The sequence below is a fragment of the Danio rerio genome, chromosome 6 (genome assembly GCF_049306965.1).
Source record: "Danio rerio strain Tuebingen ecotype United States chromosome 6, GRCz12tu, whole genome shotgun sequence".
NCBI lineage: Eukaryota > Metazoa > Chordata > Actinopteri > Cypriniformes > Danionidae > Danio > Danio rerio.
The window spans coordinates 12,894,429-12,914,050 of record NC_133181.1 but is presented as its reverse complement, the minus strand read 5'-3'; the positions used below and the strand labels follow the sequence as shown (position 1 = coordinate 12,914,050).

The window sequence follows — 19,622 nt, the reverse complement described above, 5'->3', positions numbered from 1 at the left end:
TTTTTTTTTCTTCTGGAGAAAGTCTCATTTCTTTTAGTTTGCCTGGAATAAAAGCAGTTTTAAATTTTTTAAATATCATTTTAGGCTTAATATCATAAGCCCTCTTGAGAAATTAGTTTTTTAAATACAAAACAAGCACTGTGAGCTGATTATCTTGCAAAAAAATTAAGTAAAATGTTATGTACTTTCAGTTAGTTATTAGAAATGTGTTATTAAAACTAATGTTTAAAAATGTGTTGAAAAAATTCTCTCTTTTAAACAACACTTGTGAAATATTTGAAAAACAATAAAAAAAGTGTACAAAAGGGCTAATAATTTTGCATTCAACTGAACATACATTTATTTAAAAATATATACATTTTATAATAATATTCAATAATACTGCTATCTTTCAAGCATAAGAGGCTTAATTCTGACGTATCAACCACTAAAAATGCAATTATATTCAGCAAGAAATATATAAAGGCATATAAATATAAATAAAATAATACAACTTTAATAATGTAGGAAAAATTACAAAATAAAATGCACTGATGAATATTGCATAAAGAAATGCAAAAAAACTGAAATGAATGACAAGTTAATAAAGTAAATAAAAATAAATTAAATACATAAAAATAAAATAAATGTAATTAATTAAAATTAAATTAAAGTAAAACTACTTAAAATAAAATAAAATAAATAAAAATAAAACACATTTAATTTAATAAAAATTAATTAAATAAATAAAATGTAGTTAAAATAAAACTAAATAAAATAATAAAATAAATGAATAACTTAAACTAAAATAAAATCAATAAAATTATAAATAAAAATAAATTTATTAAATAAAATAAAGTAATAAAATAAAACAAACTAATGAAATAATTTTTTTTTAATTAAAATAAAATTTAATTTAATTAAAACTAAAATAAATCCTGTGACTTCACTTGATAGTTCTTATGTGATTACATGATTATAAAATCTGGTATAGGATAAACTATAAAATAGTCAAAAGGGTTGTCAAAACATAACATTTAAAGAACCTCTCTTATAGTCATATCTAACCTGAGAGACTGTCATCTGAATCCTCTTCATCATCGTCCTCTTCATCCTCCACATCATCATCCTCATCATCTTCATCCTCAGCAGAATCGTCTGAGTCTTTACTGCTAGGCACCTCCTGCTCGGCTCCGCTGTGCTGAAACAGGTCCACCAGTGACTGCACCAGGTGGTTCTGGGACAGACCCTTCCAGGCCTCCAGAGCTTTGGGAGTCTTGGTCTTCCGGGGTTCGCGGCTGCGGTTGGGAGTGGGGGACGCGGATGCGGGGCTCTTGCGGCCTCCAGTGCTGAGGTTGACGGGCACATCTGAGCGGGTTTTGGTGGTGAGGGCCAGAGGGACGTCCTGGGTGCTCTGGATGACTCCGTTGGGCTGACTTAGACCCAACAGGCCATGAGAGAAAGGCAGACTGGAGGACACGCTTTGGGTTGTGGGGGGTTTGGTCCTGCCTGACACTTCCGAGCTGAGCTTAAGAGGGAGAACAGAGGAGGACGAGGTGGACGAAGATGATGATGTGAGCGGCGCTGACCTCTTGTTGCTCTTAAATGGGTTCTGCTGTTTCTTCAGTTGAAGAGGAAACGGCTGGTCCTGCAGAAAAGACTGACCAAGAAAAAACGGAGAGAACATTGATGGAAAGTTAGTAATGGAAATGTGTGTCTCATTCACATAAAAAAACATACTAAAAGTGTCAGTTCTACCAATTAAAATTGTACAATTGGAAAAATTTTACTTCATTTAGAACTTAAAATTTATATTATATTAGATTATACAGAACTTGAGATTTATATTACAGTATATTATAAATGTATATTATATTGTACTATTTTATAGTGATATATATGTATGCCTGACAAAGCGTAGTAGACAAAAACATCCTCAAAGCTAGATATCATGCTGAGATCCAAATAAATTCAACAACAAATCTATACCAATCTACGCCAGTCCCTAATCAAAGCAATTAACCGGTCTGGAAAAGGTTATAAAGAAATTTATAACGCTTTGGAATTGCAGCGAACCACATTAAGGCATTATCTAAATTGCAAAAAGTGAAAAACATTCCCAAAAGTGGCTGCCCAACGTAAAATCCCCCAAGAGTGCATTGACAACTCATCCAAGAGCTCACAAAAGACCCCACAACAACAACATCCAACGAACTGCATGCCTCACTTGCCTCAGTTAAGGGGCCTCCACCATAAGAAAAAGATAGGACAAAAATGATCACACAGCAGATTTCCAAGACAAAAATCACTGCTGAGCAAAAGAGCATCAGGCCAGTCTTCGTTTTGCCAAAAAAAAAAAAAAAAAAGGATCCCCAAGACATTTGGCACAATACTTACAAGACAAAATTTTGTAGGGTGTGTGCCCCATGGTGCAAAAGTAACACTGCAATTGAGAACATATATATATATATATATACGTCAAAATTATTAAACCCCCCTTGAACTTTCATTTTCTTTTTTAAAATTAAAATTTCCCAAATTATGTTTATTAGAGCAAGGAAATTTTCTGATAATATTTTTTCTTCTGGAGAAAGTCTTATTTGTTTTATTTCGGCTAGAATAAAAAAGTTTTTAATTTTTAAAAAATCATTTTAAGGGTGAAAATTATTAGCCCCTTTAAGCAATTATTTTTAAGATAGTCTACAGAACAAACTATTGCTATAAAATAGCTCACCTAATTACCCTATTCTGTATAGTTAACCTAATTAACCTAGTTAAGCCTTTATTTACTTTAAGCTGTATAGTAGTGTCTTGAAAGATATTTAGTCAAACATAATTTACTGTCATCATGGCAACAATTCTGACTTCAACTGTATATATATATATTTATTTCAATACGTAGTAAACGATTCATTCATAAACAGAGTGCTTTACTTCATTCTGGAATCAGCGAGTCAATTGAACGAATTGGTTGAATTGACTATGACAGTCAGTTGTCACCACCTACGGGTGATTTAGTTTCATGTGTAGAAGTATCAATGTACTTTTTTATTTCATTTTAAAGTTCAAAGTCAACACACTTCAAACAATCTCATAAGATTAATCATGCATTAGTGCAACGTAAATGCATTCATTCTATGTAAATGCATTCATTTTAGGCAACCAATGCATATAAATGCTACTTCAGATTAGGCATCTTCACATCCTCTGCAGTGAATTTAGCTTTCATTTCATCAAGAATTGATTGGCAACAGCATGTCTTATTATTTATATATGAATTCATTGACCAAATTCGATATTTGATTTGGAAAATGATAAATACAATTAACAAGATCAAGTGTCCCAATGTTAAGAACAAAGCTTATTTGTATAATAATAATAATAATAATAATAATAATAAAATAAACAATAGTTATCATTATAATTAATAATAACAATAATAATAATATTAATAATAACAACAACAACAACAATAATAATAATAATAATAATAAATCATCATCATCATCATCATCATCCTCATCATAAATAATACAACTAATAATAATAAAATAAATAATAATTATAATTATAATAATATTAATAATAATAAAACAAATAATATTAATAATAGTAACAATAATAAATATAAATAATAATAATAATAACAATAATCATAATAATAATCATAATCATAATAATAATAAATATAATAATTGTAATCTATGGATGTTATAGTTTTCTAGCAGCTTTTTTCCTCAATGTTAAAAGGCCTTAATATTCATGCATACATTTATGAATCAACATTCCAGTTGGGATTATGTAATCCCAAAAAAAAATCTCATCAACTGATGAAACATTGTTAAAAATATTGCTAGTCATCTGTGCACAGTACACTTCTCTAGCAGTTTTCGTTCTCAACATGAAAATGCCTTAAGAATGCATTCATACATTTATAAACTGACATTCCTTATGGGATTGTGTGATTTCTGACTACATCTAGTGATATATAGTTCATTGTTAAAATATTCATTTTACAAAAGGAAAAAAATCATCTCCAAATCAATATTACAGCAAGCACTGCCGTGGGGCATCGCTGTTTTGAAACAAAGTGGAATGAGACAGAATTTCCTTGAACGAAGCACATCTTCAGAGAAAGTGAGATTTGTATACTGAAAGCAAAGACGAGAGGAAGAAGAAACAACAAATTGACTGATAAACAAAGAGAGCGAGGGAGAGGGGAAAACCAGCAGAGAGGGAGAGGTGGAGATGTGGTAATTGCGCTGGTTGTCATGTGGCTTAAGTGCTGGTGGAGGAAAGAGTGTGAGTGAGCATAAAGCTGCTCTGACTCACTGAAACAGAGAACAGCAGAGCGGCCATCACTCCACAAAATGCTCATCAGCACACAAGCAAAGCGAAAACTCTGCCTGCCATCAAACTATTTCATAATATCCTGACTCATAACCATGATTGTGCTTAAATAATCAAATAAAAGTGCTGTAAAAAAGTGTTTGCATCCTACTGATTCTTTTTTGTTTTGCATGTTTGTCACATCATAATGTCTAACATCATTAAACAAATGTATATACTAGTCGAATACAATACAATTATTTTCTTTTTCAGTTGTTTTTGAATTTCTTTTGGATCTCGGGCCAGATTTTGAGGATCTTTTGGTCTACTTCACTTTGTCAGGCAGTGATTTCTTGATTGGGAACAGGTGTGGCAGCAATCAGGGCAGGGTGTGGCTGGTGATAAACCAGACTTAAGTTATATTATAAGGGGTAGTTAAAATAATAACTTATAGTTATTTTAATAATAACTTGTAGATTTGTTTCCCCTTAATAATAAAGACCTTCATTTAAAAACTGCCTGTTGTGTTTACTTGTGTTATCTTTGACTAATATTAGCTTGATGATATGAAACATTAAAGTGTGACAAACATGCAAAAAAAAAAAAAAAGAAAAAAAAAAGAAAAAAAAAAGAAAGAAAGAAATCGGTATGGGGAAAACAGTTTTTCACATCACTGTATATTTTCATATTTGCTTTTCACAGGTACTTGCGAGAGTTTTTGTTTAAATTTAGTTTTTCGCTGTGAGTATACTGAGGCCTGTAGGCTCTGTTATGACTAATGCTGTGTTTACGCCAATCGTAGTCAAATAAATCACGCTATTCGTGCGTAAATAGACACGTGAACATTTTGAGTTTATTTGTCAAAATCACTTCATTTACACATCAAATTCACTTCACAACGGATTTGCGTCATGGGCGGGGCTTCTGTCTGCCTGGTGAATGTATCTAGATTGCTAAATTACTAACATAGATTTTATTGAGAGAGTAGCTGTGTTTATGTGCAGGTTGAAAATTTTCAAAAAAAATTTTATGCAAGAAAGTTGAAAACCAGCGTATATTTATTCGCCGCCATGTCCGAGTCTGCTAGATCCTTTTAAACATTCACCCAGTTCTGTGAGTTTATTAACTTCTCCAAAAAATACACCTGGATGATCGCCGCTTTCAGTGGTGCTTTTGACTGAGCCGACCCAGTTTGATGAACTGTTGTTCGGTGTTGGCAAAAGGATTTCCCCTCAGGACACCAACAACAGGCACTATGTTATAATCATGCCGCAATAATAGACAGCTCCTGATTGGTTAACGCAGCGCAAATGTCTGCTGAAGCTCATTTTTTCCAACTTGAGCGATTCAAAACGCAATGCGCTCAACTGAATTGTTTTAAATTTACGAATTTGATTTGCACATTTATGAATTGTGTTTCGAATTTTGAATTGGATTTGTGCATTTATGAATTGTGTTTTGACTTACCAAACTGTGTTTGAAATTTACAAATTAGATTTGTGCATTTCTGAATTGTGTTCTGAATTTACAAATTAATTTGTGCATTTCTGAATTGTGTTCTGAATTTACAAATTAATTTGTGCATTTCTGAATTGTGTTTTGAATTTACAAATTCGATTTGTGCATTTCTGAATTGTGTTCTGAATTTACAAATTCAATTTGCGCATTTCTCAATTGTTTTCAATTTACGAATTGGATTTACGAATTTTTATCAACTAAGTTCTGAATATACGAATTGGATTTGCGCATTTATGAATTCTTTTGTTCCTAGGGATTGGTTGCGGCTGGAAGGGCATCAAACGCATAAAAACGTGCTGGATAAATTGCCAGTTCATTCCACTGTGGCGACCCTAGATTAATAAAAGGACTAAGCTGAAAAGAAAATGAGTGAATAAATGAATTACCTTTTTTAAATTCACAAATTGGATTTGTGGATTTACTAACTGCATTTTGAATTTACAAATGAAATTTTGTAAATGTGAATTATAAACGTATTATTTCTGAGATTGATCTGACTCATAAAATGTGCTTGTATAATGAACTTCTTAGTGAGTTAGCAGTTTATCCTCACTATACAAAGAAGGAAGAACTGAACTGAATGATTCATACTAGGGCTGCAGTGCTGCACAATATATATTAAAATCAATATGGCAAGAGAGCTGAGAGTGATTGGGAAATCGTACAGGCTGTGATTAAGAATTAAATCTATGCTTACTTTAAAGACAATATAAGCTTAATAATTCAGTTGCAAACATTAGTTTTTTATTATTATAGTAAACTAAATCTCTATTATTATTATTTAACAGTACAATGCACAATGTTTTAATGCATTTTCTTTGTAATACGAATATTTATTTATTTATTTAATAATGAGAGCTTAATAAACAGTCTTACTGGATTTTTTCTCTTATGCATCCGACAACAAAATCAACCGAATCACTGTGGATTGATTTTTCAAAATAGCCAATATACTGTATATAGCAGAATAGTCCAAATTTCAGTCTCCGCTTTCTCAATATAGCGCAGATAAAATCACATACAGCTAAAACACCACAGCCAGGAGCCCCAAGTATAAACAAGAATAACACTGTTGCTTGGCTTAGCAAGCAGCGCTAATAAAATCTAAATATTATGAAACTGTTCCCCACCGTAACATAATAATAAAATCACTCTGGTTAATTACAAGCAGAAGAAAAAAAACTATATTAACCTCTTCAACAGTAATTTCAAGGCAACAAAAGGAGAGGTGAGGAAAAGGCACATTTATTACACTCATTTGCCGAAATCTGGACCCTTAAGAAGCCACAGAGTTAATTGCCTGTTGGTTTTGCTTCAGTAATTCTAATAAAGCGATGCACATTGTCACTTTCATTTACCAACTAAAGCCACACAGTAGGGAAGCCAGTCCTGCTGATAAGAGAATGGAGCTGTCCTTTCTGTCCTTCTCTCTGCGTTTCTGTCTTCAACACACCCACAAACACACACGCACACACAAATAATTCTCTCTCCCCCTCACATTCTCCCTCTCCGTTACTCTGACCTTTTCAAATAGGCTGGTCAATAAGGAGAGACACGTCCTGAATACCAACAGCACCCTAAAAGCGATAATCCTAAATTGGCTTAAAAGATACAGACACAAACGGTGGAGAATTTGCTTTAGCTGGTTTGCTTTCCTGAGAAATGAAAATGTGGACGGCGGCCTTGAGGGAGAAGCCAGATTAATATATGGACTGAACATTCTCACATTGCTCACCTGTTTCAGCCTGTAGTCAGCCGTGACTTGAGCCAGAGAACTTTCCAGAAGCTTCCTGCTGGTCAGGGCGTCCAGCGCTGGAGACTGGGACTTGCGCGAGGACGCTTGTGCCTTGAGGGAAGGGGTGAGAGGTGGCGGTTTGGGGGAAGAGGACAGTGGGAGGGGTTTTGGTGGGGAGGGTACTGACAGCGGTTTAGGGGAGGAGCATAACGACAGTGGGAGGGGCTGAGGTGATGAAGGGAGTGGCTTGGCGGAGAGGGTTTTTGGAGAGGATGAGGTCAGATGCTGTGGAGAATGTTTCGGAGAAGCGTCTCGACGCGACTGTGCGATCAGTGCTAATGGTTTACTGGCTGCAGCCAGGCCGGTGGACTGGATGACGCTGGTGTGGAGGGGTCTTTCTCTGGCTCTGCTGCCCGATACAGACAGCAGAGGGGACTGAGAGTGGGCTGGTGGAGGTGGAGAGCGATGCAGGTGCAATGGAGGTGTGGCATCTAACGGTGCACCTCCACGGAAGTCCTGAGCTTCCAGCAGCTTGGACTTTTCCTTCTTACTGAGCCCAGAAATTGCTGTCACGATCTGGGTAGACAAAATAGGAAGAAGTCCCCATGTTGGTTAAAGCTTTTAACATAGAAAAAGAAAAGTGTTTTAACATGATTGTTTTCAAGTGACACTGACCCTCAGGTTGCATGAAATCCTTAGGCTAGTCTAAGTTAGCCAACTAGCAAGTTCTACGACTATGCTAAGTTTAAGCACCTGGTAGTTTTTGTCACTCTAACCTTAAGTTACACACTCAAAATGTAATTCATATATATACACATTACGGGTCAAAAGTTTGGGGTCAGTAGGATTTTGAAATGCTTTAAAACAATGCTCTCAAACTCAATTCCTGGAGGACCACAGCTCTGCACAGTTTTCCTCTAACCACCTCCAACTCACACCTGCTCAATAGTCTCTAGTAGTCTTGAACCCCTTGATTAGTCGGATCAGCTGTGTTTGATTAGGGTTAGAGCAAAACTGTGCAGAGCTGCAGCCCTCCAGGAATCCAGTTTGAGTCGTATGTGTTAAAATAAGCTTCTCCAGCTCACCAAAGCTACATTTATTTAATCAAAAATACAGCAAAAACTATAAAACTATGAAATGTTATTGCACTATAAAATAACTGTTCAAATGTAGCTTATAATTTGATGCAATAATTTATTTTAAAGATGATTTTTCAGCTTGATTACTCCAGTCCAGACATGATCCTTCAGAATTCACTCTAATATTATGATTGTTATTATAAATTATAATTATTATTATTAATATTACTAATAATGGTAAAAGTAATAAAAGCAATAATGACTGGACTAATCATTTTATTTGACAATACACACAATAAGTATTAAATAAATATTTAAGAAATAAGTATTAAACACTGTAACATTTTTTCCATTTAACAAATGCCGCATTTATGAACAGAATCACTTATTTAAAAAAAAAAAAAAGAAAAACGACCCCAAACTTTTGACCTGTTATATACTTTTTAAACTTTTTTGCCCTAGATTTTTTTCAATATGCTAGTGTTCGGCTTAAAGTGCAATAAAGTATAAAGAGGCAAGTTAGGGTAATAAGGCAAGTCATTATATAATGATGGTTTGTTCTGCACAAAATAAAAAAATTAAAAATTATAAGTGGGCTTATGATATTGACCTCAAAATGTTTTTTGTTTTTTTTTATTAAAACTGCTTTTATTTTAGTCGAAATAAAACAAATAAGACTTTCTTTAGATGTATTTGAATTTCATAATCAAATAAAAATTTCTGAATAATTTCATAACTTAATGTGATGCGTATTTATCAGTCATAATAAAATTAAAATTAGTATAAAAATTATGATTTCTGCATAATTTTTATTTATTTATTTTATGCTTTCATTTAAATAATCATATCATTTCAAAATGTATTTATTTAAATTGAGTGCACTGCATAGGTAAGTTATGTAACTTATGTTATGTCATTTAGCAGATACTTTTATTCAAAGTGACTTCCAGTGCTTCCAACATTCAAAAAAATACTTTTGCTGCTTGTTCAAACTAATTATAGCATTTAAAATAAGTTGAAAAAACTAAATTCTTAAATCGTTTTTCTGGGACAACTTAATTATTTTATGTTTAAATCCACTTAAATTTGTAAAAATGATTGAGTTAACTTAATTGATATGTGTTGGGATAACTTGAAAGAATTGTGTGTAGATCTGAGGTTATTAATAATTTTTTGCTCGAAGCCACGATAGTTTCAAGCCGACTAACTTTTGTGATATAGGCCAACAACAGCAATAAACTAACATGAGCAAAACTTACTTTCATTTTCTTTTTTTTCTGCCGCTCCTTTTCCGAGTCCGACTCCTCGCTGTCTTTACTCTGTTCATCTTCATCTTCGTCATCATCATCCTCCTCTCCAAGATCATCCATATCACTGCTGCTCACTCCGTCGCTGTCTGTATCCAGTGATGATCCAGATTCACTCTCACTTACGCCAGGCCCCTCTACCTGCTTCTTACGGGATTTCTGCATTGGTCGACACAGACAATTAAAAGAGTCAACTCAAGAATGAATCCTACAAACAACAGACCCACCTGTCACAGCATTCATTCATTAGTTTTCCTTCGGCTTAGTCCCTTGTAATTAACAATATTCTTCAATACATCCATGTGTAGAAACTCTTTTTGAACACGATAATTCGTTTGACAGCACTAATAAAGATTACATAGAGGCCTAACTATGAGCATTATACTGTATGTTATGTGATGGTGTATAATTATAGCGTAGAATACTGAAACCTACTGAATAATCTGTTTATTACTACAGTTGTGTTGTACCACAGCAACAATATACAGTTGAAACCAGAAGTTTACATACAGTACACTGCATAAAAAGGCACATAACCATTTTAAATAAGTCGGATGTTAATGTGACTAAACCTTTTCTCTTTTGGGTAAATTAGGATTATCAAACTTGTTTCTGTTATGCTTAATTGCAGAATAATGAGAGAGATATTTTTGAGAAATTGTTATAACTTTTCTTGAGAGCCCAGTTTACATACAATAAGATTGTCATGCCTTTGAAAAAGCTCAGATGATGGTGTCAAGGTTTTGGAAGTTTCTGTTTGGCTAATTTACAACATTTGAGTTAATTGGAGTCACAACTGTAGAATAGTATTAAAGGAAAACCTCAAACACACTGCTTCCTTGTGTGACAACATGGGAAAATCAACAAGCCAGCATCCGCAAAAAAGCCAGATTACAATTTGCTAAATTACTCTGGGATAAGAACATTATGTAGAAATACTGAAGCAATATCTCAAGACATCAGCCAGGAAATGAAAACCACAAATGGGTCTTCTAAACAGACCATGACCCTAAGCATACCGCCAAATTAGTTAAAATGTGCTTTAAGGACAACAGAGTGAATGTTAGAAGTGGCCATCACAAAGCCCTGATCTCAATCCTATAGAAAATTTGTGGGCAGAGTTGAAAAAGCTTGTCTGAGCAAGACAGCCTACAAATCTGACTCAGTTACACCAATTCTGTTAGGAGGAATGGGCCAAAATTCCTTCAAACTATAGTGAGAAGCTTGTGGAAGAATAACCAAAACATTTTACCAAAGTTATACAGTCTAAAAGCAAAGCCAAATAAATACCAAGGAAATGTATGTGAACTTTTGACTGTCTGGAAATTAATAAAAAAATTCTCAAAAAAAAAAAAATCTCACTATTCAGGCATTTAGTAAATGTAAATAATGTAGGTAATCCTAACAGACCTAAAATAGTAAACGTTTAGTATGATTTACTATCAGACATTTTTTTTTTAAATGGTTATGTTCATTTTTTTAGAGTGTATGTAAACTTCTGGTTTCAACAGTAACTACTATGACAGTTTAATTAAAGTAATGATCTAATGTATGCTTCCAAACACTATAGTATTTGTTTTTTATGTAGCGTAATAGCTTAAACAGTACCTACCACCTCAGTGACATTCAAAACTGAGCCCTCTTTATGATGTAAGGATCATTCCCAACATATGTGATTATTTTCTATTTATATCTCCTTTGAAATATGGTATAAATTGCGTAAATACAAACGTTTTTCTACTTCCTGCCCTCTATCTGAATTAAGCGCGTTACCAGAACCACATGATTGAAAACAACCTATTGAATATCATCAAACATTATGAGTTCTTGCTCAATTTGTGAATTGAAACCATGTTTGGTCACAAAAAAAAGTGATTTCAAAAACTCGACTGATACTATGAACTTAGGTTAGAGTAAAAGTATGTCAGTAGTTCTTATTGTACACATACTGTCATTAGAACCAGTAGCTAAGAGGAGCAAGGCTCAGTGACAGGTGGATTGAATATTTGGTCATGCATGTGGAGTGTTTTGTGTGTTTAGACGGATGGCGTTCAGTGCTGTCACACCTTCTCTTTAGTTTTCTGCGAGGGTTTCTCCTGAAGCTCCCCTGTGCTGTTGCTATGGTGACTGGCCTTGCGGTCGCGGGCTTTGGCGTTGAGTGTCCGGCTGTGTTCAGGGGGCCGGAGCGCGGGGGAGGGGGAAGCAGAAGCCGAAACCGTTCCTTTCGCCACAGAGGGAGACAGCGAACGACCATTCACCGCTCCGTTCACACCTGCAGTAAACAGAGGTTACATGTAGCCAAGTCAAAAAAAAAAAAAAAAAAGATAATGAAGATTTCTCTCAACTTACAGCTACAGTGCATCCGGAAAGTATTCATAGCGCTTCACTTTTTTATGCTTCAGCCTTATTCCAAAATGGATTAAAATAATTTACATCCTCAAACTTTTACACACAATACCCCATAATGACAATATGAAAAAACGTTTTGGGAAATTGTTACAAATTTATTCAAAATAAAAATGCAAAAGTATTTACAGCCTTTGCCGTGAAGCTCTAAACTGAGCTCAGGTATATTCTGTTTCCACTGATCATTCTTGAGATGTTTCAGCAGCTTAATTGGAGTTCACCTGTGGTAAATCCAGTTGATTGGACATGATTTGAAAAGGTATACACCTGTCTATGTTAGGTCCCAGGGTTGACAGTGCATGTCAAAGCACAAACCAAGCATGAGAACAAAGGAATTGACCTCTGAGACAGGATTGACTCGAGGCACAAGGCTGGGGAAGGTTACAGAAAAATTTGTGCTGCTCTGAAAGTTCCAGAGAGCACAATGGCCTCCATCATACGTAAGTGGAAGATGTTTGAAACCACCAGAACTCTTCCTAGAGTTGGCCGGCCATCTAAGCCGAGTGATCGGGGAAGAAGGGCCTTAGTCAGGGAGGTGATCAATAACCCGATGGTCACTCTGACTGAGCTCCAGCGTTCTTCTGTTGAGAGAGGAGAACCTTACAGAAGGACAACCATCTGTGCAGCAATCCACCAATCAGGACTGTATGGAAGAGTGGCTAGATGGAAGCCACTCCACGCCTGGAATTTCAGGCATGGAACTCTCAGACAACAAGAAACAATGTTCTCTGGGCTGATGAGACTAAAATTGAACTCTTTGGAGTGAATGGCAGGCGTTATGATTGGAGAAAACCAGGCACCGCTCATCACCAGGCTAAAACTATCCTGCTGTGGGGATGTTTTTCAGCAGCAGGAACTGGAAGACTAGTCAGGATAGAGGGAAAGATGAATATGGCAATGTACAGAGACATCCTGAATGAAAACCTGCTTCAGAGTGCTCTTGACCTCAGACTGGGGTGACAGATCATCTTCCAACAGGACAATGACCCAAAGCACACCGCCAAAATATCAATGAAGTGGCTTCACAACAACTCAGTGAAAGTCCTTGAGTGGCCCAGCCAGAGCACAGACCTAAAAGCTATTGAACATCTCTGCAGAGATCTGAAAATGGCTGTACACCATCACTTCCCAGCCAACCTGATAGAGCTTGAGAGGTACAGCAAAGAGGAATGGGCAAAAATCCCCAAAGACAGGTTTGTCGAGCTTGTGGCATCATATTCAAAAAGACTTGAGGCTGTAATTGCTGCCAAAGGTGCATCAACAAAGTATTGAGCAAAGGCTGTGAATACTTGTGTACATGTGTTTTTTCAAGTTTTTTATTTTAAATAAATTTGCAAAAATTTCAAAAAATCTTTCTTCACATTGTCATTATGGGGTATTGTGTGTGGAATGTTGAGGAAATCAATGAATTTAATCAATTTTGGAATAAGGGTGTAACATAAAAAAATGTGAAAAAAAGTGAAGCGCTAAAAATATTTTCTGGATTCACTTTATGGAAAAAGTAAATAATTAAGACACCAGCGGATTACTTTTTTCGATTTAACAGGTATGCATTTGGGTGAAATATTCATATTTGTTTAATTGTAGTTTTTTATTTTATTCTATTATTTGCAATTTGGAGAAAATGTTGTCATACTTTAAATATTAGCATTTTACTCAAACACATACTCATCTTTCCTAAATAATTTTTCCCAAAGCTGTATGTAATGTGTCAGCCTTCATCGTGAATTTCTAAAACAAAAGTATAAGTTTTAAGTGCCGAAGATGTGCTGATAAGCCGGCTGATGAATTCAGCACTGGAGGCGACTGCTCAAGGCGGTGATTACCAAGAGCACACCAGCCTGAAGGCTACAATCCTGCTGCATTACTTTTGTTTAACTTTAAGTCTGCCTCCAAGGGATAGCATACATTTCCAGGAAGCAGTTTTTTTTTAATTTTTTTTTTAAGATGAATACCTTTGGAGGCCTGGCTGCTCTTGCTAGGCGTTTTGGATGTGTACGGATTGGCCTCGTGGTTGTGAAGGGGCGGGGCAAATATTGGGGGCAGACCCAGGAAAGGCGGGAAGAAGGTTGGAGGACTCCGCCCATGTGCTTCTGCTGCTCTCCACCATTCTGAGAAAAAAAAGAGGAACATTAGGATAGATCACGTAAATTAGGTAGTAGTGATACAAACATTAGATGCTATTTTATTAGTAGTAGTAGTAGTAGTAGTAGTAATAGTAGTAGTCAAGTCACTCTTATTTTTATAGTGCTTTACATAAAATGTGTCAAAACCACTTAATAATGATAATAACAGATAATAAGATAATTAAAAAATAATAAAAACATTTTTAGGTTTATTTAGAAGTTTTTAATAACAACAACAGCAGCAATTATTGATATTAATAAGTTATAATTACTTTTATTACCAATATTACCAGTACTACTACTACTAATAATAATAATAGTGATTAGAACAATAATAAAAAAAAATTGTAGCTGTAGTCATAGCTTTTATTATTATTATTATCATTATTATGATTATCATCATCATCAATAACAATATTTTCCCTAAACAATAATAGTTACATCTTTTTTTTTTCAATAACACTACTAATAATTATTACTGGTTATTATTAGTAGCAAAAATATTACAATATTATTATTTTTACACTACTAGTATTTTTTTAAATACTAAATTATTTTGAATAACAATAGCTAGTATTACCACAAAAACACACAAAAAATTAAAACAACATTGATTAGTTCTAATAAAAAAATTATTATATTAGCAATACTACAACTAGCACTACTGCTACTACTACTACTATTACTACTACTACTACTACTACTACTACTACTAATAATAATAATAATAATAACAACAACAATAGTATATGTTAAAATGGAAAATTAATTCTTTGCAAAATTTATTCTTAGTAGTAGCTTTAGCATGGTTACACTCTTGTAATGGTATGTAATTTAATATGTATTTATATACCGCATTTATTGTGTATGGGTATACACCCAAAGTGCTTCACAATCATAAGGGGGGTCTCCCCACACCACCACCAGTGTGTAACATCCACCTGGAGCAGCCACAGGACAATGGCACCAGTGCGCTCACCACACACCAGCTATTGGTGGAGTGAAGAGACAGTGATAGAGCCAATTCAGTGGATGGAGATAATTGGGAGGCCATGATTAAAAGGGCCAATTGAGGGACTTTGGCCAGGACACTCTTACATTATTACAACATTATACTATTATTTCATAATGTTTTTTGTGTATGTGGCTTTAAGATACATAAGAATTTATGTTGTGTGTCATGAATGACACAATAATATATACAGCAGCACATTCTTTAAATCAAGCTGTACAACATCTACAGATTGCTTTTCAAATATTGCAGTGTACGTTGCAAAATTTAAAATTGGTTTTAAATTCAAAAAAGACTAAATATATGATTTTTAGCCGTGGCCGCACTAAGTCAACAGATCAGACAATAAAAACTCTGAACGGTGTTCAAATAGAAAGAGTTAGCTTTTATAAATATCTAAGAGTTTGGATTGATGAGAGATTAGCCTTTGATATACATATTGACAAGTTACTGAAAAAGCTTAGGCCAAAGTTAGGTTTTTTATACCGGTCAAGAAATTGTTTTCCTTATAAAGTCCGCAAAAAATTTGTAGAGAGTACATTTCTGTCTATAATGGATTATGGTGATCATCTCTATATGCACGCAACCGCTACCCTATTAAGAAAATTAGATTCTGTTTATCATGCAGCAATACGTTTTGTCACAGGTGCAGATTCACGGACGCATCACTGTATTTTGTATGATTCCTTAGACTGGTTATCTCTATATCAAAGGAGAAAATTACATCTGTACTTATTTATTTTAAAAGCTCTTTTAGGTAAATTACCATCCTATATTTTTAATTTATTAACATTTCACACCAACAATCAAAATACTAGATCTGGTTCATGTATTCGTCTGATAGTTCCAAGGGCATTATCAGAACTTGGCAAATGTGCTTTTTCCGTTCACGCTCCCAGGGCTTGGAATGACCTGCAAAATCAGCTCAATCTTGACACTCTTCCGACTCTGAGTACTTTTAAACATCTTTTATACAACATTTTAAAGTACACCTGCAATTGTTTGTTATGAGCTGATGTTTTAAGAATGGTGATTTTGTAATTTTATGGTATTGTTTGTGATTTTTATATGAAACTTTATGTGCTGCCTGCCATCTTGACCAGGTCTCACTGGAAGAAGAGACAGTACTGTCTCAATGTGATCTCCTGGCTAAATAAAGGAAATAAATAAATAAATAAATGAATAAACACAGAATGCACTCATACCTGAGAAGGCTCCTAGTTGAGGATGAGCTGCGAGGGCAGCAGAGACCCCCAATCCTCCTAAACCTCCAAACTCTGGGCGGACCGTCGCTGGTGAGAGCAGACCGAAGGCTGGATGGGCCATGAGAGGGTAAGCACTGGGCACAGAGGTCACTGAGCTGACACTAAAAGGCTGGTCACTGCCAGTCAACCCAAACAGAGGACCTGCACCAACAAACACACACACAAGACAACATTACACATTCAGCTATAAGCATCATATACTGTTTATTCATGTTAATTAAAGATTCTGTGAAATTCATTGTGCATTTTTATTCGATGTTTGACAATCTCTACTGAAAAAGGAAGATAGGATAGGACATGGAGTAGCTCCTCCCCTTTAAAAAACAACCAATAGACTACCAAAAAAGAGATTGGTTGAGATCAAGCGCATCCAATGAAAAGCAATCAAGAAGCGTCTTGAAGGGGGCAGGGCATGTCAGATACTAGAGAGCATTTCATTGGTCAGAAGATTTGATAAGAACCTGAAGTATGAGTTGATTTGAAAAAAATCGCTGATCCATTTAGGCAAACTGCAAGCTTTGGATGTTTATTTTAACACACTTAGCATCTTTGACTGACAATAAAAATGATTACATACTCAAATAAAAAACATTTGCTTGAATTACATTTTTCTATTGTAGTTTGTGTAACTATTGCTTTGACTAACTTCCAAATGCATGAAAAATGTTTTAAATACCCACTAAAGTCCCCTAAAGGAGGATGAGCGCTTTCATATATGGCCCCTAAACTCTGAAATAGTCTTTCTGATAATGTCAGAGGCTCAGACACACTATCTCAGTTTAAAACTAGATTATCTTTTCAGTGAAGCATATACACACTGCATCACATAACTGCAGGATAAAGTTCAACTCAACTCTTCAAATGCATACTTTCATATTACATTAATATCTCACTTGCATATAAATGATGAACAGCAGCTACGCTAATTCTTTTATTTGCTCTCTATTTCGCCTCTAGATCATGAAATGCCACTTAATCAGATCAAAGATATGTGAAGAGATTATGCAAACCATCTGAGATCTTCGGGGAGACCAACATTTAATACACTTCATCATAAAAGTATTATTATTATTACATGTAAATACTATTTCTTTTGGAAGGACGCTACATACTGTATAACTGCAGTTTCAAGAGTTCACACTTAGCTGATTATTGGTAATAAGCTAGTTTGGCATGCTGTCCCCGGAGAGAGCCCCGAGCTCATGAGAGCCTTGAGCCCGGGGCTCCCTCCCGTTGCAGGGCGAGAGGGGAGTTTGAGCTCGAGTAGATCTCGAGAACCCCCCTCCCTCCTGCTGCGTGAGGGTTGCTAAGGTGATGCGTTGCTGAGAGAATTGAATCAAATTTGGTGCTAATTTGGTTTAGTCAATTTACTTAAGTGTCATGTTTTTGGGAGTGTGGGAGGAAACCGGAGAACCCGGGGAAAACCCACGCAAGCACGGGGAGAACACGAACTCCACACGAAAATGCTGACCGTTTGGGTAGATGCCCGAACCGGAGGCATTTTGCTGTGAGGCTGCAGTGCTAGCCACTGGGCCGCCGTGCTGCCCTGTAGACAAAAGAGGAGGCGAAGGGGTGGAAGGGGGGATTCTTCAAGACGAAGATGACTAAAGGTAAGGTGTTTGGTTATGTATACTTGGTTAGGAGTAGTCTGATTGGTGGTTCGTACATTAGCTTGACTCGGGGCCAGCCATGTCAATCATAAGCACGTGATCCTCTCGAAATTAGTTTATGAATAAACTTCACTTAACTATCGTCACCTTAGAATTAGAAGGTTCTATCTGACATTTTTGCCAAAATTGAATTATTGACAAATTCTTAAAAAATGACAACTTATTTACATTACAGAATGTTTTTTATAAGTTGTTTACATTTTAAGACGTTTTATTTAAAAAAATCAAATGTTACACACATACTGTTTGCTATATGGTTATATGGTAATATCTCATTCAGAATGTAGATCGAACCTTATAATTCCAAGGTGACACTATGTTTATATACTGGCAATCTTTTACACAGCTTCTTAACTTCTCTAATTTTGACTGTATTGTAATAACGTGCACCTTTTATGAAGTTTCTTTGGCATTATTGTGAAAAACGCTATACGAGTAGACTTGAGTTGAATGAATAATATCATTGTCCTTTAAAAACAGTGTTAACAGTCGATTGGGTATGTTGGTTTTCCAGTTTAAATCTTATTGATTTTGTTTTTAGTGGCTTTGGAGGAATTCTCACCATGCTTTCATATTGTGAATTGCACACTGTTCAGGGTTGTAAACACGTAGAGGAAAACCATTCATTCAAAATTGACATCCATTCAAATGGAAAATTTTCCAGACAGAGAGAAATTTAGGATGGCAAATGATTTACAAATCATATTTATAACCAACACAGAACCTTTATTTAAATTGTTTTGGTGCAAAAAAAATCTGTTTATAAAATCTCAATATTAGAAAATGCATTTTATGGTCCTTTTTAAAGCAAGAAGATTTGCCTCTGAATTAAAATAAACAAACCTTAATATATTTTGTGTTAACAGTATTATTATTAATATCTTACACACTTTTGAATCTTAAGCAAATTTACCAAAGATATGGGTAAATGTCATTTTTATTTATTTTTGTAATATCACTCTATCTGCATCTGGTGACATTTTATGTATTGGAAAAGAAAGCTTTTTAAATGAATAAGAAAGTGAGCGTCGAGAGATTTAAGAGTTCAGTTTGAGCTTCTGAGTGTTCAATGTGTTTTGTCAAGGTGTGTGGGCTTGTGTGTTATCCATGATGTTGTACAGCTATGTATGTGTGTGATTTTGTGCCACAGGAAGAGAAAGTCTCCAAATGCTGAATCAGCCACAACTCTAGATATG

The 19,622-nt window shown here is 35.0% G+C and overlaps 1 protein-coding gene across 50 annotated transcripts in view; it reads right to left on the bottom strand.

Moving 5' to 3' along the window:
* Positions 1 to 19,622, bottom strand: part of baz2ba (bromodomain adjacent to zinc finger domain, 2Ba) — a 174,113-nt gene that overhangs the window by 51,938 nt on the left and 102,553 nt on the right. For all 50 annotated transcript variants that reach the window (XM_021477029.3, XM_021477034.3, XM_021477030.3 and 47 more), the window contains exons 4-9: positions 16,697 to 16,897; positions 14,309 to 14,464; positions 12,014 to 12,219; positions 9,900 to 10,106; positions 7,562 to 8,137; positions 1,048 to 1,639 (exon numbers count right to left, since the gene is read on the bottom strand). In XM_021477029.3, the coding sequence (XP_021332704.2) occupies positions 1,048 to 1,639; positions 7,562 to 8,137; positions 9,900 to 10,106; positions 12,014 to 12,219; positions 14,309 to 14,464; positions 16,697 to 16,897 (1,938 nt within the window). The remainder of the gene's footprint in view (positions 1 to 1,047; positions 1,640 to 7,561; positions 8,138 to 9,899; positions 10,107 to 12,013; positions 12,220 to 14,308; positions 14,465 to 16,696; positions 16,898 to 19,622) is intronic.